The sequence below is a fragment of the Sceloporus undulatus genome, chromosome 2, assembly GCF_019175285.1.
Source record: "Sceloporus undulatus isolate JIND9_A2432 ecotype Alabama chromosome 2, SceUnd_v1.1, whole genome shotgun sequence".
NCBI classification, from domain to species: domain Eukaryota; kingdom Metazoa; phylum Chordata; class Lepidosauria; order Squamata; family Phrynosomatidae; genus Sceloporus; species Sceloporus undulatus.
In genome coordinates, this window is record NC_056523.1 from 179,010,124 (window position 1) to 179,034,083 (window position 23,960).

Here is a 23,960-nt window from a genome sequence, read left to right on the forward strand (position 1 = left end):
TATTGCATTTCATAACAGACAGTGCAGTCTCTGGCTTTATGTGAAAAATGGTGCTACCTCCCCCCCCCCCCCCTTTGCCCATCTCTGGTTTGCAAGATCAGAGAGATTCTTTCTTTCTTTCTTTCTTTGAGCATTTGTACCCCACAAAGGTTTCCAGGTTGGCTTATAAATAATTAATTTGATAGTTCCCTGCCCTCAGGCTTACACTCTAAATAAGACATGACACATAAGGAGAAGGGGACAGCAGGCAGGGAGGAGAAAAATAACATTACAAAAATAATTATAAAAAGTATGGTCTATAAATTGTCAAGATTTTCCTCAACCTGTTACATTAGAAATCACATATCCCCATAACACATAATATTATTTAAAATATATTTTTCCTTTAAAGAAAATCAGGAAAACTAAAGTTTAAAAAAAATTTAAATGAGAAAAAATTCCCAATAAGAGCACAGTTCGGCCTAAAAGTCCTGAAATTATTATGCACCTTCTTTGGAGGTCTGTGGACAGACAGGGAGGTTTGTTCCTGGAGGTCTTACCATTGTGTAGGCTTGTAGCAGGCGTGGAAACGGCAAGTACTGTATAGGTTTTCAGTCCTTGGATCCCTTCTCCAACAAAGGAGATAAAATATGCCGGCTCTGGAACCAATTTCCCCTCCAGCTGTTTCTCTGCCCTGGTGCTAATAGAGATTTGGAAGCAATGTGTCCTCTGTTAGGTTTTCTGCCTCCCTCATGACTTTAGGACTAATCTGTAAATCAAGAAAAGCATTGTAGATTGGTTTGTATGATCATTGTACTTCATGTTCCCAGAATAAATGACTGTATTTTCCTTCTGTGGAATTATTGGACTTCTATCTTCCTCCCCATACTGAAGTATTTCTTTCTTCTATATTTGTGTGACTGTATGTCCCACATTCTTCTCCATTTGTGTAATATTGGTGTCCTTTTTCTCTGGTGTCTTGAAAGTTGTCATTTTTATAATTGTTTTAAAACAACTGTCCAGTTGTTAAATTCTGGTGTTCCACTACCTTTTTTTTTAAAGGTCATATAATTTCAGGGTTGCTATCTCAGGGGAAGGTAATGGCAAACCTCCTCTGAACAAATCTTGCCAAGAAAACCCTATGATAGCATTGCCTTGGACTTAGGGTCTCCATAAGTCAGCAGCGACTTGAAGGCACATGGCAACAACAAATTGCTTTCACAGCCTTATTGGTAACAGTACAACGTAGCAGCTAGAATGACTGGACTAGAATAAGAATGGGTACTCTTGCAAGGCCATTTTTGGCCCATCCTGGCCCTCAGTGGACTGCACTGCCAGTCAGTTTTGGGGAACATTTTTTAGCATTTCCAAAATAGCATTTTTGAACAAAACATGCACTTTTTAAACTAAAATTCAGTTCTTTTAGCCAAAAAGAGAGGGGGGAGAGGATTAGGGGTTTGAAGAACCCAATAGATCCCAATCGTCACATATGGCCAACAGGCTGTAGGATTCCCTATACTTGGGCTACAGCTCAGGTTGAAATCCCCACATAGCCATGGAATTCACTGTATGGCCTTGGCCCATTACTGTCTTTCATTTTTTCTCCATGTATGTGTCTTCAGTTGCTTGCCTACCTATGAAGACCCCCTAAATTTCATAGGGTTTTCTTCAGCAAGGAATACTCAGAGGCTTTGCCTCTTCCCTTGTCTGCAATGTAGCCTATAGTACTTGGTATTCATTGGTGGTCTCCCATTTAAGTACAAACCAGGGTTGATCCTACTTAGTTTCCAAGATCAGACTGGATCTCTACCACACAAGAATTTGGTAAGGAGAAAACTGTATAATCTTGTGTACCCTTTTGACCTCCTTGGGTTGAAAACACACTACAGAAATAATCCAGTTTAACTGCCCTGGCTCAATGCTAGGGAATTTTGGGAACTATAGTTTTGTGAGACATTTAGCCTCTGTTAGAGAGCTCTGGTGCCACAATAAACTACATTTCCCAGTTCCTTAGCACTGAGCCACAGCAGTTAAAACACTCTAACTGGATTATATCTGCAGTGTGTTTTGCACTTTGGGCAGGAAAGCAAGACACTGATGTGATAACTAGTGCTGACAGTAGCTGTTTAATCATCCTTAGCCTGAATTAAAAGGAGGCACACACATGAGGAGAGAAACACTTGTATAGTAAATGTTGCTTTCTGGTTTCAGTCTGCCATTTTCCTAAGGTGAAAAGGCAAAAGCATCTTATACTGGAGTATGGCTTGTTTCTTCTGCATAAAAATGGTGAGTGGTTTTCTCCCAAGCAAGCACATCTCTTCTTTACTTTTTTCAGATACTATTTTCAGTTATTTCCAGAACTGGCACTCAAGCTACTTGAGGTTTTGGCTCACTTAGCTGAAAGCAAGGCTATACCATGACTCAGTAATGTTCCTTTTCTTAAAGATGTAGCAAGATAGTGAAGAATCAACATACCTGCCCACTAATACGATTGTCAGTTAAACTCTTACTTAGGTTTGTGTATACTCAGGATTGCAGCTCCACAAACAGCTTATTTGATATTACCGGTAGTAATGGATGAAATTTGGGTTGAATTGGAATTGACTGGACCTGACAAGCCATACTGTTCCTTACCTACCCAAAAATCGAAACAAATCTTTCCAGGTTGAGTTAGGGAATTTGGATTTGCTTACTTTTCCAATGACTACATTGAGAATAGGGAGGCAGCATAGTGAAGTGGTTAGATTGTTGGATGACGACTCTGGAGTCCAGAGTTCAATTCCCAACTCAGCCATGAAACCCACTGGATGACCTTGGGCAAGTCACACTCTCTCAGCCTCAGGGGAAGTTACTTAAAGGTGCTGCTACATTCCTTTCCCATCTCCCCTCCCTTCCTCCTTTTATCTTGGTTTATTGTGATATCCAAATCTAGCCATGTTGAATCAAAGCAGGCAATCTTAGACCAGATGGACTGGCTCTAAGGTTCATATTCATCTGGTCCAAAGTACTGTTTTCTGCAGTGATTGACCATATGTTGCTGGAAAGCTTTAAAGCAGAACATGAAGTCATCAGTGTGATCCTATTTGCTCTAACATCTGGTGTTCAGCAATACACTGTCCCTGAACATGGCATTTCCACTTAGTTATTACGCTCAATATCCCTTAATAAATCTATTTCCTCTGTTAATTTCTCTAATCCTTGGGAAAAAAGCCATTTTAAGACAGTGGCTTTTACCATGTCCTGGGGCTGCTGTGAATTCTCTCTCTTAATTATGCCTTGTTCATGCTGTTCAGCAACAGAAAATTAGATTTATGAATGCTTACATGCATTTTAAAAAAGGTTCCTTTTATGTGTCTTGATCTTGTTGCTGGTCCACTTTAGCAGATGACTCTGAGTTCTAGTGTTGTGAGCATGTGGTTTCTGTACCATTCAGTGATTTGCTGTTCAGTTTGCCAAAATATTTATCCTGAATGTTAATGTAGATGATGTATGATTTCAGGCATGATAGCTTCTTATATTGAAGTGCTGGATGTAGTTTCTCTTTTGCATTTTCCACCAACTGTTTTGTCCATGGGTACTTTGAACTCTCTGTAAATAATGGTTCAGTTCCTGCCATTTAGAATGTTCTTCCATCTCCCTGTGACACCCCATAAATTGGTGCATTTATGTATGCCTTTAAAGGCTATGCTGTGGGTTGAACAGAGGATGTATGTTCCTTCTGTGCAGGCTGCATTCCTGAGAGAAATTGCATGAGATTTTACCAGGGAGTTTGGGGAAATGATTTGAATAAAACATTATCCTGGTTGTAGTGGCAACAGTCCCCTTATGTAGATTTGGAAAAATCCCACCACTTGTGCACCTTAACATTTGATAGCAAGCACTTAAAATATTTATTAACCTTTTTCTTATGGTTAGAGTACTGGTATTCTGCATTGAAAAGATCCACAAATCTTGTATGCAGTGAATTAAAATGGTATAGTCAACATATATAATTTACATAATTATAATTACCCTTGCATGGTCTTTTTTTAACATTATGACATATACTTTTCACAGATTGAAATCATTTAAATCCAGTATTGGAATGTAGTTTACACCTTTAATAGCAGTATGATGGCTTGATAAAAGGGACAGTTAACTGAGGGCTGGCAAGAGGTGTGTGTGTTTGGAGGTGCGCATACATTTGTGTGTGTGTGTGTGTGTGTGTTTGTGTACAAGTCTCTCATTGTTAGAAGATGGATCCTTTTCTGTCCAATAGGATGAGGTTCTACATGTGTCCCTTATGGATATGTCTCTGTTGTTTTTTGTTTGTTTGTTTGGTAAAGAGATAAACTATGCTGCATTCATCTTCTTTGCAAATGAAAATTGGAGAAAGATTAAAGGAGGACACACAGACATAGCCATAATGGCACATGTTTGCCCTCTTCTAAAAGCAAGTGATGCCATGTCATAGAAGTGAGAGATTATAGTGATGCATCCCAATTGGCCTTTCTGTTATTAGATATTTTTGTGGCTTGAAAAATACATGGAAAAATACAAAAAAATAATAATAAATAGTTGCTTCATGTTAAAAAAAAACACCCAAAGACAAGATGTCTGCCATTTTTAAAATGAATTGCACAAGCACCACCCAGACTGAGATAAAGTGCCTGTAAAGGTGAGCCATAAAGAAAGATATTGTTACTCTCAGATTTACACTCTGAAACAGGCATGAAGAATGTTTCATTTCCAGCATCCCTGTTTATTTGCCATACTAGCTAGAGCTCGTATGGCTTGAAGTCCAACATCTGGAAGGCCACAAGTTCCTTACTTCTGGTGTAAAGTTTGTTTCTCTGAACCATGTTAGATGTGAAAGGAACAGATCCATTTGTGTGAATCTGGATCTGTTATAATCACACAAAAGAACGAGTGTGTCTGGTGATCCATTTTTCAAAATAGAAAAATGGGTACCACTGGTGGATCTGACTCCTTTCTGAGCCTACCCTTTATTTAATTGTATAGTGGATCCTCCGTATCAGCAGGAGTTTGATTCCAGGACCCTCTGTGGATGCCAAAATACATGGACAATGATGCCCCATATTATTTGCTGGAGGCAATGTGAACGCACATGTGCACGTTCATGTCCCTGCTATTGAATGATATGGGGAGTGGTGATCTGTGGGCAATCAAATTAGCAGATCTGAAGCCTGCTTATACAGTGGGCCCTTGGTACCCACTGGGGTTTGGTTCCACCTTTCTCCATGGATACCAAAATCTGTGGATGATCAAGTCTCATTAAACACAGTGGTATAGTAAAACGGTGTCTCTTATATAAAATGGCAAAATCAAGGTTTGCCTTTTGCAATTTATATATTTTTCTAAAAAAAATTCAAGGCATGGATGATTGAATCTATGGATAAATAATCTGTGTCTGTAGAGGACCAACTGATATCAAATTCAAATTCAGTTAAGAGAGAAAGTCCCATGTTCAGTTGTACAACTGTACAACAGTACATCGGACCTTCTCTCTTAAATGAATTTGAATTTAATGTTGGTGTTCAGCTGATGAGAGAAGTGTTATGATGAGATAAGAGGAGTAGGGGAAAGAGTCAGTTCCCCTGACCTGTTTGCATGCTCCACTCTGAAAATGATCTACCTTCACCTACTTCTTTTTATATATTATTTGTAAAGACCCAGATTTAGGAAAGTGTCTGTTACTTTTGCATCCAATTTGGCCTTAATAAACAACAAATGAAACAGTAAACCTATGCCTGGACTGTTTTGCTTTAAGCCACAAGTGTGGGCTATATGTTTTGAATGTTTTTCAACAACTGCAAAACACATTTGGGCTTAGTCTACATCTTAACATGATAGGTTTGTTGTTTGTTGTTGTGTACCTTCAAGTCGGTTAGGTTCCATTTATGGCACCCTGAGGCAAACCTATCATGCTGTTTTCTTGGAAAGATTTGTTCAGAGGAGCTTTGCCATTATTTTCCCCTGAGGCTGAGAGCATGTGACATGCCAGATGTCACCCAGTGGGTTTCATGGCCAAGCTGGGAATTGAACCCTGGTCTCCAGAGTCATAATCCAACACATTTACTTTGTTATTATAGTTCTGTTTTTTTTAGTATGAAAGAGGTATGGGGGGGGGGGTTACCTCATGTACCAAAAGAGTCTAGCAGGTTTTAGGGGCTATGTACTTTCACCTGTGCAAAGTGCAAAAGGAAGCTTACTGTTGAACATAAAGAAAATAAAAATAATAACCACGGATAATCTACACAAATTCAAACCCAGGTAATGAGGAAATAGAAATGGTGAAAGAGTTCTCAAACCTGGGATCAAACATTGATCAGAACAGGGAATGCACTCAAGAAATCAGAAGACTCAAAATGGGGAAGGCAGCTATGAAATAACTAGAAAAGATCCTTAAAAATAAAGGGATACAATTGAGTATTAGAATCATACAAGTCGTTCTATTCCCTATTACTGTGTATAGATTTGAGAGCTGGAGAGTGAAGAAAGCAGGTAGGAAGAAAATCAATGCATTTGAGATATCGTGCTGGAGTAAAGTGCTGAGGATACTGTGGACAGGCAAGAAGACAAGTAGGTCCTGGAACAGATCAAGCTGGAATCCTCTCTGGAAGCCAAGATGACTAAACTGAGACTGTCATACTTTGGCCACATCACGTGGAAGCATGGACTCACTGGAAAAAACAATAATGCTAGAAAAGGTGGAGGGAAGTAGAAAGAGTGGAAGGTTGCATGCTAGATGGATAGACTCTATTAAGGCAGCCACAGGTATGCAGTTACAGGAACTAAGCAGAGCAGTGGAAGACAGAGAGTCTTGGAGATGTCCCATCCACAAGGTCACTGTGGGGTGAGATTGGCTCAAAGGCAGTTAACAACAACAGCAACAACAAACTTTCACCTGGGTAGGAGTGCCATTTGCTGCTCTGCCTCAGCAAAGCACAGTGGGCCAGCTCTGCTCTGACTGGTGACATCAAGGGTTGGGCTCCTCTGCTTCACTTGTCTGACACAGCTGAGGCCTGCTTGCTTAAATTCCAGCAGATAGAGTTGCCTATATGACTCAAAATTGGTGACCTTACAGTTCTAACCTGTCATTACTTGCCATGAAAACAAATGAGAGAAACTGGATTCCACTTCCTTGTTTAAAAGCTCTGGAAATGCTCAAAACATCTGTGCGGTGGGAGAGAAAGAAGACTGCTCTTGAAACAGAAGAAATGTTGTTATAGCCATAGATTTAAAGAGGCTGCCACTAAAGATGTCCAGATGAAAAATTGGGAGCTTGCAACATTCTTGGATTGGAGATGGCATGAAGGTTTCGTCAATCATATAAATGGTTCAGTTGCTCTGTGAAAGTAGGTCAGTGCTTCTTTGAAATGGTGTGCAAAATCTTTATTTTCCACCCCAGGAGTCAGGACTGAATAACCATGCACAAATAGGCAGGCTGGTAATGTGAAATCTTTGAAGCTAGGGGTTTGAATAGGGAGGAGATGGCTTTTTGACAGGCATTTGGCAGTAATTAGTAGCCTCTTCTCTTTGTTTGTTGAAGCTAAAGCTTTTAAAACTAGAGGACCTAAAAACCTTAAAGGCACCAGTTCCTGCTCTTGGAATCTAAGCAGGGTCAGCCCTGGTTAGTTTTTGGATGGGAGACTACCACTCAATACCAGGTGCTGTTGGCTACATTTCAGAAGAAGGGATGGGCAAAACCACATCTAAATACAATGGTATTTAGTCCACCACTACACCTTTGGTATCCCTTGAGGTTTGGTTCCAGTACCCCCATGGATACCAAAAACCATGGATGCTCAAGTCCCATTAAATACAGTGGAATAGTAAAGTGATGTCATATAAACAACAACATAAATATATTGAATTTCTCTCTAGTCTTATTTAACAATAAATATTAAAACTGAATTTTGTCCTAAATATGTTGGCAAAAGCCATACATAGTGACTTTTAAAAATGACTGAATTGCTCTGTCACATTCGCATTCATTGAGTTTGCTATAATGAAACGTGACAAATCAGGAAGACTCTTCCTCTTTCTATCTCTGACTAAAAATGACATTGGGAGTGCGGAGAGAAGATTTAAGTGCAAATGATTAAAGGAGAGTGTATCTTTATTTACTGTTGAGTTTTTTAGAATACAGAATTTGAAAAGGTTTTGTTGTTGTTGTAAGTTCAAGGAAGAAAATGTAAAGACAGGCTTGTTCCTGAACATAAAGAAAACAAAAAATAATGACCACAGAGGATCTACATATATAAATTCAATCTAGACCATGAGGAAAACAAAACAGTTAAAGATCCCCTGTATCTTGGTTTAAACTTTGATCAGAATAGAGACTGCAGTCAAGAAATAAGATTAGGAGTGGGAAGCACACTGATGTAAGAACTAGACAAAATCCTAAAGAATAAAGATATATAGCTGAACACTAAAGTTAGAATTGCCCAATCCATTGTATTTCCCATCACCATGTATGGTTATTAGAGCCAGACAGTGAAGAAAACAGATAAAAAGAAGATCAACTCATTTGAGATGTAGTGCTGGAGAAAAGTGCTGAGAATACCATGGACAGCCAAAAAATGGGGGGGGGGGGAATCCTAGAGTAGATCAAACCTGAACTTTCCCTGGAAGCCATAATGCTATTAATAATTCAGTAAAGCTAGGTAGGCAGAAAGAGAGGAAGAGCCCACACCAGATAGATAGACTCAATTAGGGAGGTCATGGCTTGAATCTAAAAGACTCAAGCAGAGCAATGGAAGATAGTTGGGCTTGGAGATGTCTCATACACAGGGTCTCCAAGAGTCAAGGTGAACTTAAGGTCTAAGCTCTGATCTTTGAATGCTTTGTTCTAGAGAATCACGTTTTATCTGCATTCACATTGCTCCCTAATGCCTCCTTTGTCTCTTGTCTTTTCTGCTTCTGTGGAAGACTACACCAGATGTAATACCTTTCTAAAGCAACACATAGACGGATATGTAGGTACCTTATAAGTTTACTCATATGCTATAATGCAATGAGAAATTTGAAACATTTTATAATATTTAAGTTTTAGACCAGAGTCCTAATGCTAATACAAACAAGAGCAGAGATATCAAATCAATGGGATTTAGATATTGACTTGCCAAGTTTTCATGGAACCAGTGTTTCTGCTCTAACTGGACCTAGTAATGTCCAGTTTTTACTACTACCTCGGTTGATCTCACTGAACAGCGACACAGACACAAGTGTTAACTTGCCAAGTTCTGTTTGCTTCAGTGGGTCTTTTCTACTTGGGACTAACAACTGGGTTTAAGTCTAAATACTGTTATGTTTGTGTGACTGGCTGGATTCTTACAACTAAGGAAATTAATGCAGCCTCTGCAGCTTGCTATACTTATGAATACATTGTGTAGTTTGTTGTTGTTTGCCTTTAAGCCATTTGCGACAAGTCATTCCTAAGGCAAACACATCATGAGGTTTTCATGAGGCTGTTTTCTTCATAGGGGATTTGCCACTGCCATCCTCTGAGCTGAGAGATTGTGACTTGCCCAAGGCCACCCCATGGATTTCTGTGGCTAAGCGGGGATTCGATCTCTGGTCTCCAGGGCTGTCCATGGTATTCTCAACAGTCTTCTCCATCACCACATCTCAAATGAGTTGATTTTCTTTTTATCCGCTTTCTTTGTTGCCCAGCTCTCACATCTGTACAGGGTGATGGGGAATACAATGGATTGAACAATTCTAACTTTAGTGCTCAGTTGTTTATTTTTGTCCTATGCTCAAGCCATTACACCATCATGTCTTAAATTAATGAATGTAATAAATTAAATAAATGTTTCCAGCTATGTCTTTCTGTCTTTCAGTGACGTTTTCCTTGGATGTGATATTTTGTTCTCCATAGTATTGACATAGGATTTCTTGTAGAAAAAAATGTTAGGTAAAAATACAAAATGTCAGTATTTTGTCAGAAATTCAAGAGATACACAGATGTTCTTTTCTTCATGGAAAAAGGTCTGTGGAAGGATTTGTAAAATTCAGAATTTTGGCATACATTTTTCCCTAGAGAAAAAGAATATGAGGTTCAGATTGGCATTTTGATGTGTAATAAATAACATTTATTATACATTTAGGTGTGCAATAAATAACTGGCACATAAAGAACTGCTCTGGTGGGGTTTGGCACATCCACTTACCAGTAAGCAGGACTTTTCTCCTAAGCTTTATACAGTGCTATGATATCCTACAGTGAACTTCTCCATGGTTAAATGTTTTCAATAATGTTGACCCATAAGTAAGCCCAAATCAGCAAAATTAATTAAAAGCTTCCTGCTTGCAGGCTTTGCCCACTTTATTGCTTCCTGTGGGTCACAGCTATGAGACTAGTAGTGAATACTATCTTTTTTAGATATGAATTGGCAGCATCCACTTCCATTGACCCTTCCCCCAGCATTCTGATATTTATCCAGTCTCCCCCAGGTTTCTCATTTTAAGAAGGATCATAGAATCATAGAGTTGGAAGAGACCACAAGGGCCATCCTGTCCAACCCCCTCCATGAAGGAAATCACAATCAAAGCATCCCTGACAGATGGCAATCCAGCCTCTGTTTAAAGACCTCTAAGGAAGGAGACACCACTACACTCCAAGGGAGTGTGTTCCACTGTCGAACAGCCCTTACTGTCAGGATGTTTCTCCTAATGTTGAGGTGGAATCTCTTTTTCTGGAGCTTGCATCCATTGTTCCGGGTCCTAGTCTCTGGAGCAGCAGAAAACAAACTGGCACCCTATGTTTATATGAAGGTTTTGGATCCCACAAAATCAGTTCATGTTCCATGATTATGTGTTGCAATCCCCTTTGAAATTCTCCACTCAACACAGTCAAATCAGTGAAGGAGAGGGTGGGCATATCAGAGGGTGAAGCATGTGTACCCTAACATGGTTGCTATTCCCTGTTGAGAGAATACCTGAACTGGATTAAGTTCTATCTTAATTTTATTTATTTGATTTATATGCTGGCTTTTTCCCAATATGGGGCCTTAGATTGCTTAAAATATAATTCTCCAGTTTCAGTTTTTGTTCCTAGCCTGTTACAAGATGGGGCTATATAGTACGCGCGGAGCGCGCACTAGGGTTAGGAAGGGGCGGTTCTTCGCACCCCCATAACCTAGTGCACGCTCTGCATGCACAAAATGGGTGCGTGTCACATGGGCCCGCCACTGACGACGTCCACACTGCGCCGTCTCTATACAGGGCGGCGTGGACTGAGTCGTCGCTCCGTGCCAGGGCGCTTAGCGCGCCCTTAGTGTGGAGCAGGAAGGAATATCCGTTTTGGAGCTCCTTCCTGGTTTGCGCCCTGGGCGCAGCCTTCACACGGCTGCGCCCAGCGGTGCAAAGGGAGAAAAGGGCCAAGTGGCCCTCTCCTGTTGCTGTGGGTGTGCCTTGGGGCTGAAGCCCCAAGGACACCACCCCTTTCCAGGCTGCGGGAAGCGACCTTTTGCCGCTTCCCCGCGCCTGGAAAGCGGCGGATCGGGGCTGAGGCCCCAATACACGGGGAAAGGGGCGGGTGCAGACCGCCCAAATGGGTGGTCTGTAACCACACCTATGAGGAGGGAGAAGATTTAGAAAGCCAGTGTGGTATAGTGCATTGGACCATGGCTTCGGAGACAGGTATGAATCCCCACTCACTTGAAAACCCAGTGGGTGACCTGTGACAAATTTCACTCTCTCAGCCTTGAAGGGAAACGTAATATACACAGACAAAATTTTTTTTAACCAGAATGCCCGGAAAGGGCTGCTTTAGGGTTACCATAAGTCAGAAATGACTTGAAGGCACATAACAAGAAATTGCTTTACGAATCAATAGTATTGTTTCTATATTTAGAGCACTGAAAAAAATATCCATCTGGATTTTCCATGAAAAGTTCCTTGCAACAGGCTTTTCCTTTGAGGTGCTTGTCTCAAGGACCTCTGAGTTGTCACTGGGATTCCTCAAGGGGACATAACAATCCTGCTAAAAAGATATGGGTTGAACATAATGCTTACAACCTAGAGACAAAAGTTGTTAACCTTATTATATATTTATGGAGATAAACACAAGACATAGCATAAATGTAGGAAAGAGGCATGGTGTTCGCATCTAGGTGGGAAAAATAGGGTATACTTGAAACCTAGACCTCTGGCAGAAAAGTCAAGTTGGGGTTATTTACAGCCTCTGCGGTTGTTTCCCGATGAAATGTTTGGCTAACTCCTTCGATAATATTACTTTTGCAGGAAGCTTATATATATATATATATCAACAAAAGCAGTCCATTAATTTTCCCTTTCATCATTTATGCAAAGCCAGGATTCTCAGTTTTAAAAAAAAACAAATTATCCTCCTTCAACTCTTCACACAAGCTGAGATTTATTCAGTCACATTATGCAGCCTAGAAAATTAATTTTATAAGCCAATTTTACAAAAGAGATAGTAGCAATTGGGCTTCCTGAAACTTGTGGTGTCAGCTTGAGGACAAACAAAGCCCAATTAATATCAGACTTGAGTAGTTTAAAAACTAAATGTCCCTTTAATAAGTGGGAATCATCTCCATGTCACACTTCAGCTCAATTTTCTCCACTTTCAGTGAATAAAAATTGATTTAAATCAACTCTGCTTCTTGAGTGATTAACAAGGTGCATTATTATACAAGAAAATTAGAAGTGCGGTGCTGGATCAGACGAGAGTCCCACCTAATCCATCATTCTTGCCAGTCAGATGCCTCTTCAAAGGTAAGACATAACAGCACACTGCTGCTTATGCTCCCCACCATAGTGTATGGTGTGACCTCCTTGGTAACCTAGGCCTGTTACAGACAGCCAAAATAAAGCTGCTTCAAGTCACAGTGGAGGTATGGTGTTTCAATGATGCATGCGTCCTAAGAGTCCAGAAGCCGCACCAAAGCCACGCTCCAGTCCTTGGGGCTGGAGCATGGCTTTGGTGAGACTTCTGGACTCTTAGGATGCATGCATCATTGAAACACCATACCTCCACTGTGACTCGAAGCAGCTTTATTTTGGCTGTCTGTAACAGGCCCTAGATTGGTAACCTTGGAGACTATGGAGGAATATATGCCCATCATTACACTGATCGGAGCTCCAAAAAGTTACTTTTTTAAACTACAGCTTCCAGAATCCCTCAGCCAGCCTAATCTTGCTGGCTGAGGAATTCTAAAAGTTGCTCCTCCCTCAGAAAGGCATATTTCCAGACCCTTCCAATGATAGTATTATCCTCTGTGTTAAATCAGTATCTTATGGGCCCATACAGACAGGCCAAAATAAAGCTGCTTCAGGACACCTTGGAGGTATGCTTAAGATGTGTGTATCATTTAAACAGCATACCTTCAAAGTGACCCGAAGCAGCTTTATTTTGGCCTGTCTGTACAGGCCCTTATATTACCTTAATTATTCTCTTTTACAGAGGAGTGCCACTAGCTGCCAAGACATGCTTATCAGTATTTTCATGACCAATCTTCTGTGGTGATGATTAGAACCTGATACTTTTGAGCCATTTGGGTACTGAAGCTATTGGTGCTCATTATTATTTTTGGTTTCCAGAGAGGTAGTTGAAGAAATAGGGGAAAATGCATAACAATTGCATAATAGGCGACTTTTCCCATCTTGCTGGCAAATGTTGCCTTCAGTAAACCCAGCAGTGTTATTGTGGTAGGACCCAATTGCTAGTACGAAACCAGTCTAAGGTTTATTTTCAGGCATGAATGCACTGTGCTATATTATATTGAATGGAATTATAAATATAAGTGTTGGGTAGCCTTAAGGGAAATGTGTTTCTGCTGCTAATAGAAACAGGTAACCCTGGGGCAAGCAGGTTGTCTGTCACTAAGAGATATATGAGGAGAAAGAGTTGCAGCCAACTTGCATATAATGAGTACAGTTTGTGTATCGATGCCTTGATATAGGAGCTGCCAGAGTACAAAACAAAAGTGTTTATGGGATATTCCACATTCTGCTCCTCTGAAGGCAAGAATGTGTGTCTGTGCTCTATTCTGCTTGTTTTATATCCTAATTACTGAATGTGGTTCTTGAATTCATTTCTTACCCCGTTTACAGTTTTACCATGGTGAATACAGTCAGTTTCTCTCAAGAGTCTTAGAGCAGATACGAGCTGAACGTACCAAGCATTGAAACTGGGGCCTTCTGCAAGTAAACTCCATGCCCTGCCACAGAGCTGTGAACCTTCCTCAGTTGATAGTCATGTTCCACTTATTCTAAAATCAGTTTACCTTGTCAGATGAAATTCTTGATCTGATTGAAGGAAAAACTATACATTAACAGAGGACAATATTGTTGTTAGTTACCTTTCAGTCGTCCCCGACTCATGGCAACCCTGTAAATGAGACATCTCCAAGACTCCCTATTCTCAGCCTCTCTGCTCAGGTCCTACAGATTCAAGACTGTGAGCTTCCTGGCCGAGTCTGTCCATCTGGTATGCAATATTCCTCTCTTGCTGCTGCCCTCTACCTTTTCTAGCATTATTGTCTTTTCTAATGAGTCATGACTTCCCATGATGTGGCTGGAGTATGGCAGCCTCAGTTTGATAATCTTGGTTTCTAGGGTTATTTCAGGCTTGATCTGTTCCTGGATCCATTTGTATGTCTTTTTGGCTGTCCATGGGATCTTCAGCCCTCTTCTCCAGCACCACATCTCAAATGAGTTGAGTTTCTTCCTATCCACTTTCTTCACTATCCAGCTCTTGCATCCGTACATAGTAATGAGGATATTCTGAGTTTACTATTCAGTTGTATATCTTTACATTTTTAGACATACAATGGATCTGTTTTCATAAGCCTGACTATTGGCCATACTGGCAGGGGTTTATGGGAATTGTAGTCTAAAAGTATGGAAGGTGTGCCACCGGTTTTTAGACCTTGTGGGGAAAGTTTACTCTAGATTGTATGATTTCGGAATGCACATGACTTCCTCTATGGAAAAACAACAGTGTTACATATGTTTTATTCTAACCTGACATTCTGTTTTCCTTCCTGCAGGGAGGTTGTGGGGAGCAGATTTTGAGCATGTCCACCTTGAGTCTGTTTATTTCCCAGGCTTTTTAGTCAGGTTTAAGCTGATTTCATACTCTCTGACATATTTGTTTTGTCAGTGGGTTTTAAATAGTATTGTTTTCTGGGAGCCCTGGGTACTTTATTATAGGGTGGCTGATAAATACTATAAATAAATAAGCAATGTTTGTTTCACAATATGAATGCAAGGCTAATTTAAAAGATAAACAACTCAAAAATACAGTGGTGTTAAGAAATGCTCCAATGTGGTTACTGATTTCTATTTGATGAGGCAGATTTTCCCAGGTGGGCTCAAAAGATAGGCTTTTTAATGAACTGCTGAAGTGGTGTGAATTTTCTGAGATTATGTTTTGAATACTGCTGTTTTTATTATTTGTTAGGAACATGGGGAGTTGCCTTATGCTGAGTCAGACCCTTGGACCATCTAGGTCACTAAGAGTTCAGTTTACACATAACAATAACCCAGCATTCTACAGAATTGTGGCTTATTGGGAATGAGAAAGCATGATGGAGCATGCTCCCTCATCTCTCATCTGCTCCAAGAATGGCTATGCAAACTGGGGAAACTGGGTCTAATCCATCTGAACCAAGCTCTCTGCCTTGTTACTGTTCTAATAAAATGAAATGTGATCCCACAATTTCCGATAATCCTTGAATGCTTTCCAGATAAAAATACACTCCAGTTTTCCCTAAGTGCCTTCCCCCCATTTTAGAGGACAGAAAGCTCTTTACTTGTTGCTGTTGCTAGACAATTAAAGAGACACTTATCTTTTGTGATGTACTGCAAACTACACAACCTCCCACTAAGTCCTAGTCTGTTGTTTGCCCATCCTAGGCCATAGAGGAAATAATGGTCCAGAACACACTGCAGAAATAATCCAGTTTGAGGTTGCTTTAACTGCTTAGGCTCAGTGCTAGAGAAATCTGGGAGTTGTAGTTTATTGTGGCAACAGAGCTCTCTGACAGAGAAGGCTAAATGTCTCACAAAACTACAGTTCCCAGAATTCCCTAGCATTGAGTCAGGGCAGTCAAACTGGATTATTTGTGCAGTGTGTTTTGGACCATTTTTTCCTTTCCACCCGAAATGGAATCTTTGGTAGTTCTGTTGGCCTCAACATGGACTGAGCTGCTGTTTTAGCTGTAAACTGATTCCTACAGATGACAGCTTGAATCAGTGACAACTGAAGTATTTGCATCCTTCTGCTGTAGTTTGGGCACTGCATTCAGGTGCTTCAGGGTGCAATATCAGCATTGCATGAATTCTGGAGCAGCCACTGATGTAAGTGTGCCACCAAATAGGAATGTGTGTATAAAGGAGTTGCTTGTATTTATTGTGTGCTTTAAGGCAATTTCACACCTGTACGTTCATCATTCAGGGGCCAAAGTGCTGATTTGTGACTTGCTTAAATAAGAACAGTATCAGAAATCTAGCATCATAGACAGGGTTTTAATGTTGCCTGCCATCACTTTAGGCCCACTTGACTAGAGAGTCACCAAAATAAGAGAAATCTAGTAATATGCATGCATGTATAAATCAACCCTGAGTGCCCAACAATAAAGGGGAAAGCATTTACCTGAGAGAACATACTATGGTGGAATGCCCTGCAACAGCACTTTCCAGTGTGTGACATATTGCTGTTGTTATTTGCTTTCAAGTCAATTCTGACTTATGGCAACCTTTTGATAGACTTCCAAGCCACCCTGTTATCAACAACCCTGGTCAGGTCCTACAAACTCAGGGCTGTGTCTTCCTTGATAAATTATCCACCTGTAATGCAGTTTTCCTCTTTTCCTACTGCCTTCCACTTTACTAAGTATCATCTTCTTTTCTCATGAGTCACATTTTCTCATGATATGCCCAAAGTATAATAGCCTTAGTTTAGTTATCTTGGCATATAGTGAGAGTTCAGGCCTAATTTGCTTTAGGGCCCATTCATTTGTCTTTTTGGCAGTTCGTGGTATCTACAGATCTCTCCTTCAACACCATATTTTATATTTTTAAATTTTTATTTCTTGATTTATTAGATTTATACCCTCTCTTTCTCTTGGGATGAGATCCAAATGCACTGATCATCTTCCTCTCAGCTTTCTTCACTGTGCAGCTTTCACACCCATACATGGAAATGGGAAACCCTATGAAGAGACAGTCCAAATTGTGATACATGCAATCCATTATTTCCTACATTTTGCATGGGAAACCTTTGGCCCTCCAGGTTTTTGCATTACAGCTGCCATAACATTGGCCACGCTGACTGGGGTTTCTGGGGTTGAAATCCAAAAAATCTGGAGAGCCAAAGATTTCTCATCCCTTTGTTATATAGATAGGCAGGAGTCTGAATGGACTATGATGCTATGTAGTTTGCATAAATGAGCTGTGTTAGGTGTCAAACTTATTTTTAAAACAAACAAACAAACACATTGTCATGTGCTAGCACAATCTGTCTACCAGATTTTTTAAAACTAAGCTCCCACCTCCCTATTTAATGTAGAGGGAACCCTACAGCAAAAATGGATTATCTAGCAGTGCCCCAGATAATCTGAGGAGTAAATCTGTTTGAAGATTAGATCTGAGAGGTAGAACTGTGCTGCATCTCCTTTCATAGGGGAAAACCATAGCCGCGTGAGAGGAAGCAAGAGTTCCATTTCAACTAGAGAAATTTTAAAACAGCAGGAATCCAGCAACATGAAAGCATGTTAATCTATGCTGTGTTATGTGGCAGGTTTCAGATGTTGCACCACTAGAAGTGTTGGAATCCTGTTTAAGAGAGACTAGGTTGTGGGCATTGGTATGGCTTTATATATTCCACTTCAGTGGCAAAATAGCCTGGATTTTGCATCTTGTCTAAATTAGAGAAAACAGTACATCCCACTCATTGTTGCTTCCCTCCTCATCCTGATGCATTGCTTAGTAGTTTCAATTCTTTCTTTGCAGGCATAAGGACTAAGAACATGGATGATTGTGGGGAGGTTTTGGAGAGAGGGAATGACAGCTTAGAATCTCAGACAGTGGAATCCTGCATCTAGTTCAAAATTTTGTGATTGTGCCAAATCACAGAGTGCGTGTGTATGAGCACAAAGACACACTAATTTAATAGTACATTCTCCTTAGTCCTGGGGTCGGAGGATGCACGAATCCAGGAGCATGGCTGGGTAGTGGTTAGAAGGAACCCTTGCTTTTCAAAAGTTGGCTTGGCTAACAGGTACAGGTGAAGGAGGTGGGAGGTTTTGAGGTGATAAATTGGATTGCACCATTTCAGACAAAAGGTAGAGGATGCCAATATGAATGTTGATTTTTCTACTCCCATTTTCTAAATTTAGCTCTGTTTATAATAGGACTTGACAGTGTCATAGTGCATTACTGTTGGGGCTGTATGTTGTGATGATGGCACCAACTGCATCTCAGAGACATTTGTGTGTGTTTGACTATTGCTTTTTAAATGTTGTGTCATTACTAAGCTTCCCAGAGTTTCTTATCCAGTTCTATTGACAGTGGCATTTCTATACCTCCTGTTACAGATTTTTCCTTTGCAGCTGACTCCGAAGATGCATTGAGATTTGGGAAATTTGCCTAATAACTGTTTTAACTATGTTTGTATTGAACTGTTGCACATTTAAACTTACCTGAGTTTTCCTAATGCTCTTCCCCCCTCACTTTTCACACCACCTTGCCTGGACACTAGTTTGCACAAGTAAGACCATTAAAAATGCTTCTATTTTTTTCTCCCCTTCTGCATGCTTTTAGAATTTTTGTGTTTGCATGTGGGTTAATCTGCACTTTCCTCTTTAATTAATTAATTTTAAAATCCCTGTTTTTAATACTTGGGGCAATGGGGGGAAATTAAATATGATTGATAAAGGGATGATTTTAATAGATTTGCATTTGTGCCTGTTATCTTTTCATCAGGTTGTTGCACAGAACAGGGGAAAACAATAAATTAAGGACTGTAGGGTTGGGTGGAAGTTCCCTCTCTCACTAAAAAGCTGAGAATTTAATTTACGTAAGACTTATAATTCAAGAGGAAAGAAAAAGTTTCATAATGGTATAAATAGCATTTATTTTCCTACTACCAGGGGTAAAATGATTCCTAAGGCAAGTACAGGAGAAAAATACATAGCTTGTGTTAAGTTTTATGGAAGTAGACAAATTCTTGAACAAAATATATTCTGTCAAATATATATTTTGTCATACACTACTAGTCAGCCCTGGCTCAGAATCTGCATTTAAATAAAATGTTTAGATTACCTGACCATCTGGTTAGAACTTCCTCTTTATTGTTATATACCCAGACCTTGCAATTTACTTTTTGAGGACCACAGTTCCCAAATATCTCCACCTAGCCAGCAGTGGAAGTTTCTGAGAATTGTCAAAGAACATAAAGCTTATTCCTCGCTCTCCTAAAACTGACAGTAGGTTAAGGTTTCCAAGTCAGAAAGGATGGCTCGATGGTGGTGGGGAGGTGGAACAGCTGACAAGTTGGATTTTAAAATCTTGTTGATTTTGGAAACTTGCACCCTTTCTAAAACCTATTCCTCACAGATCAGTTTAGTGCCATAGTCCAATAAAGCTGTGATTTTTGATGAGGATGTAGCACCATAAGTACCCTTCTGGTTAAGAGCATAATTTAGAGTAATGTATAATTTAGATACTCGTGTTCTCACCTTATGGTGTGCTGGAATTTACAAAACTGGATTTATATTCAGTTTATATATTGTATTTTATACATGAAACTACTAAAATTTCTGAGCCAGGTATTTCATGTAAATAAGAACAGGTCTGGCTTCCTTAAAAAATAAATTAGATAAGACCTTCATATTTACACTTGGGTCAAGATTTTAGTTCCTAAAGGAGAGAGAATGGCATTGAGTAGCACCCTTTGTCCATAGTTTGTGGGAAATTCTACAAAAATGTGGAATCGATGTCACAAATTGGATGGACATCTTAGCCTAAGCAGCCAGCTGCTCGAAGTACCAAACCTGTTGAAAATATAACAGCCTGCCATGATATGCAATAGGAGATAATTGGAAGTGGGGACTGGGAGAGAAGAGCAGAAATTGAATTAGAATATTGCCCTTGTGGGGTCAACCATCTGATCTGTAATCTGCTTTTGTGGTCCTCCAGCGTTCCTCTATCAAATCAGGGCTGGGAAAAACCCCAAGCACCTGATTTTGAAAGATGTCAGTAATTGGCACTGATCTTTGAAATGTGAAAGGCTTATATTTCCAAACCTGTATGGCATGGTCATCATAAAAGATTGTTCTGGTGCATTTAAATTTTGAGATACTTTTCCTTAGCCCTGCTTTTCTGGAGGATCATTGCACGCAAATGTATTATGGAAGGTCTTTGGGTACTTTCAGGTAGAGGGATGTTTAAAGGTAGGAGGGATGTGATGAGGGTAGAAGGCACAGCTGGTACTTTCCCTTTCAGTTTGTTTGCTTTCCAGCTGTGGGAAATATGTTATTTTTATTTGTAAGTAAAAATGAGGACTAGATAGTTTTGTCATTGCTTTTGTTGGGACTCAAATAAAATAAATATAAAATAATGAAAAAGAACAGGTGGGCATTATTTGGCCAAAATAGAGCATTTTTCTAGATTTCGACGGAAAAGCAAAGCAGAGGCTTAAATTCTCAATGTGAACTGATGAAATCAAAAAATGTTTAAATTTGGCCTAATTGTATCTGTTTTACCTGTGAGCTCAGTGTCTAGCTGACACACACAGGCCTCCTTTCACACTCACTTCAGTGTCATGGAGGTAGACATTGACCTCTCCTTTGTTCTCTTCGTGAGACTAGTCTGTGCTCAGTCAAATGGCCCTGTTCAGCTGTCTCTCAGTTTGCTGCAGGCATGGAAGCCATATACAGCCACTGTATTCTGCTGCATTGAATGAGTTGCTGAAGGCTACACTATACCTATTTAATTATTTGATTTATAGCATCCTTTCCTCCTGAGTGGGACTGAAACAAGAGAGCCAAGAAGCAGAGACCAAGCACCCTAGTATCAGTGTTGATGCTGTCGAGAAGGTGCAAAAATGCTGTGGATTTTGCTCACATTATCCATTTTGGCTGATGCCGAGGGGGATTTCCAGTAAGGAAATACGAATTGGTACCAACTGAAAATGAATACCAACTTCATTGCCCCTGAACAAAGAGGAAGTTGAATGCTCATTAAATTCAATGAAACAATCTCCTTAAGACTGTTCTGCTGAACCCAGTAGGATTTGAATGTCTTTGCATAGAAAAGCTAGAAAAGGAATAACCATTTAATAAAGTTACAAATATGAAGAGAGCTCCGAGGGCATTCACAGTGCCATGAGCCTCTCTTAACACACACAGACACACACACCACACAGACACACACACACAGGAGTAAGTCTGCGATGTACCAGTGAATTTAACCCTGCCATTGCCTAGCTCTGAAGAAAGAAGGGGCCTCACAAAAAAGTTGCCTGAGAAACCTTAGGCCCCTTCTGTTGAAAGCACTCTGCTGGTGAGCTCTTCCTTTCTCGGCTGCCTGTCACCTGCCTGACAGTTTATTCTCCAAGAAGATGATGAAATGTTCACAAGTGAGGCAGCAACCATGGGGAAGGAGCAAGATAAGGCACCAGATACTGGACTCCATTATGTTAGAATGACTCATTCATATAAATGGATTCTCATACTGCCATGACAAAAGCTTTATGCTCTTTCATGGTATTCTGTCTGTATGGACAGTACACCTCAAGGTGTTATTTAGTTCTCTGGGTATTAAGAAACGGAGAGTACTCCTTGTACTTGTTAGCTTGTTGAAAAGGCAGCATGAAGCTTGGAGTTCCTGGAACATTTAGCAGTTGTTGTTTTTTTCAGCTGAAGGGATGGGGAACGTGTGTTCCTCCAAATGTTATGCTGCATCTCTCCAAATGATAGGCCACTAGTCAGTTGTGAGAGATGAAAGAAGTTGTGGTTCAACAACTAGAAGACCATATATTACCCGGTCCCTGCTTTTGCCTTTGGTAGTGTTTTCCAGTCCATCTCACCATTCCGGTATCTCATTGGACTGACATACTAAAAGGTGAAATGATGCCCTTTTGAGGAATTAGACTATATATAACTAGTTTCTGTTACAGAAGAAGCAACACTTGCCCATAAAGTCAAGCTTCTTTCTTCCATAATTTCCGTTTAGATACTGAGGCCATTGACTTGTTCACACAGCCTGCAGTTGTCTCACGGGTTTGACTTTCAACCAGAGTTGTCATACACTGGACATATTTTTGGAAAGGGGCCTGACTGCTTGGAAATAGGAGAGAGAATGCTCTCAGAGCAAACTCACAGGCCTCATTTAGGGAAACCAGAAGTTTCCTTTCTTTGGAAGCAAATTAAGGCCAGCAGATAGATGGGTGGATGGAGAAACAGATGGATAGATAAATGCGAACTCTCCAGAGATTTAGTGCTTTGAACCATTATCTCATCTCTGCGAGGGCCTCTGTGTCTCCTTTCAAGTTTCACAGTGCCTTTCCTTCATATCTGAAGAAATGTATCTAGGATGTCCTTCATAACAAAAAGGCAGTCAAGGGTAAAGAAACCACAAGGTTGGTGGGCAAGACTGGTACTATTTCTCTGTTGGAGGAGATAGACCAAAATGCAGACCCAATTAAAGCCAGCGTGGGGTATTTGTCGCTTTAGACCTATTGAACTACAGTGGGAATTGAGCAGTGTCATTCCATCATCAGCTCTTCTGAGCTTCCAAGCATATCTGTTGGCAGCAGAGGAAACTGAGCAATTAAACTATGCTCCTGCAGTTTTCTTAGATCCTTTGGTGTTTGCTTTTCATCCCCTCCAGAACTGAACATACTTTTCAGCTTATGAGCTGAGGACTCCTTTCCCAAGTGCACTCAAGGGAGAAGGGAGATCATTCTCCCTCTGGATTTCTTCCTCCCACTCCTGCTTTCCATAATTACCTCCAGACACCTCTTTAGAAGTCTTGGTCCATTTGCATTTGATGTAGCAGGCTGCCATCTGAAACTGCAGCAAAACATGTTTGCCTATTAATTATTGAAAGCCTTACCCACTGTTGGCATGGTAGTCTAGAAATGGGAGGCATTTCTGAAGCCTTGGGAGTGCAGCTGTCCTAACTGGAGTGCCAGGCAAGGAGAAGGAAGGGAACTACAATGCTCACTTGGGCTCTTTGCCATAACTAACATGCTGGACATCTTGCCTGTGATGCCCTCTGTCCTACCACCCTGCGTATGCACACACAGCAGCTTAAGCTAACATCTTGCTGTTGTCCTTTTAACCCAATAACCAGTCTGGCAGCCTTGCATGGTACATAGGGAAAGCATCTCTTCATTGTTTCCCTTCTCAAGAAACCCTCTTTGCTGTGGGCTTCCTAGTTGTCCCACCAAAGACACTGACTTAAAAAGAGGATGGAAGAGGGTCAAACTTGGCAGAGGTGGGTTTTCTTGTGCAGCAAATATGTTTGAACTTTTGGTGTGTAGTGCATGTGACAACATTCTAATACAATTTTTGTCTTTTCTTCCCTTCCTCTCTCCCTTTTCCCTTCTTCTGCCTCCTTCTTAACTTCCCCCTCCCCCCTGCATTTTTCCATCTCTGGTGGAAACGCAAGGAGCTGGTAAGAAGCCTCACCTTCAGTCTGCTTTGGTATTTGTGCTGAGAATAGAATCTGCTAACCTCTTGCCTTTGCCAAATCTAGCTGCTCTGGAGCGGTTGTGGGGAAGGGAAGTTTCCATATATGACTGCAAATATTTGGTGCTGGCCAGCTACATTTAGTTGCCAAGGCAGACAATCCTAATTTCTTCTTCCCCACTCCAGTTTTTTAAAAATATCAATAAATTAAATGGCTGATACTTTACCAACATTTCCTCTCATTTTAAATCTGCTCTCTCACAGCTGCATAATGGTAGGGTCAGCTCAGCTCCGATAGAATTCTGACCAT

At 40.5% G+C, this 23,960-nt stretch overlaps 1 protein-coding gene across 3 annotated transcripts in view; it reads left to right on the top strand.

Annotated features, from left to right (window-relative positions):
• DCTN2 (dynactin subunit 2) overlaps nucleotides 1–23,960 on the top strand; it is a 71,220-nt gene that overhangs the window by 15,551 nt on the left and 31,709 nt on the right. Inside the window, exons 3-4 of one of the 3 annotated variants that reach the window (XM_042455697.1) lie at nucleotides 18,715–18,723; nucleotides 23,631–23,636. The exons of 1 other annotated variant lie outside the window; for it this stretch is intronic. In XM_042455697.1, coding sequence (XP_042311631.1) covers nucleotides 18,715–18,723; nucleotides 23,631–23,636 — 15 coding nt within the window. The remainder of the gene's footprint in view (nucleotides 1–18,714; nucleotides 18,724–23,630; nucleotides 23,637–23,960) is intronic. One more of the 3 variants, XM_042455698.1, reaches the window with a different exon arrangement.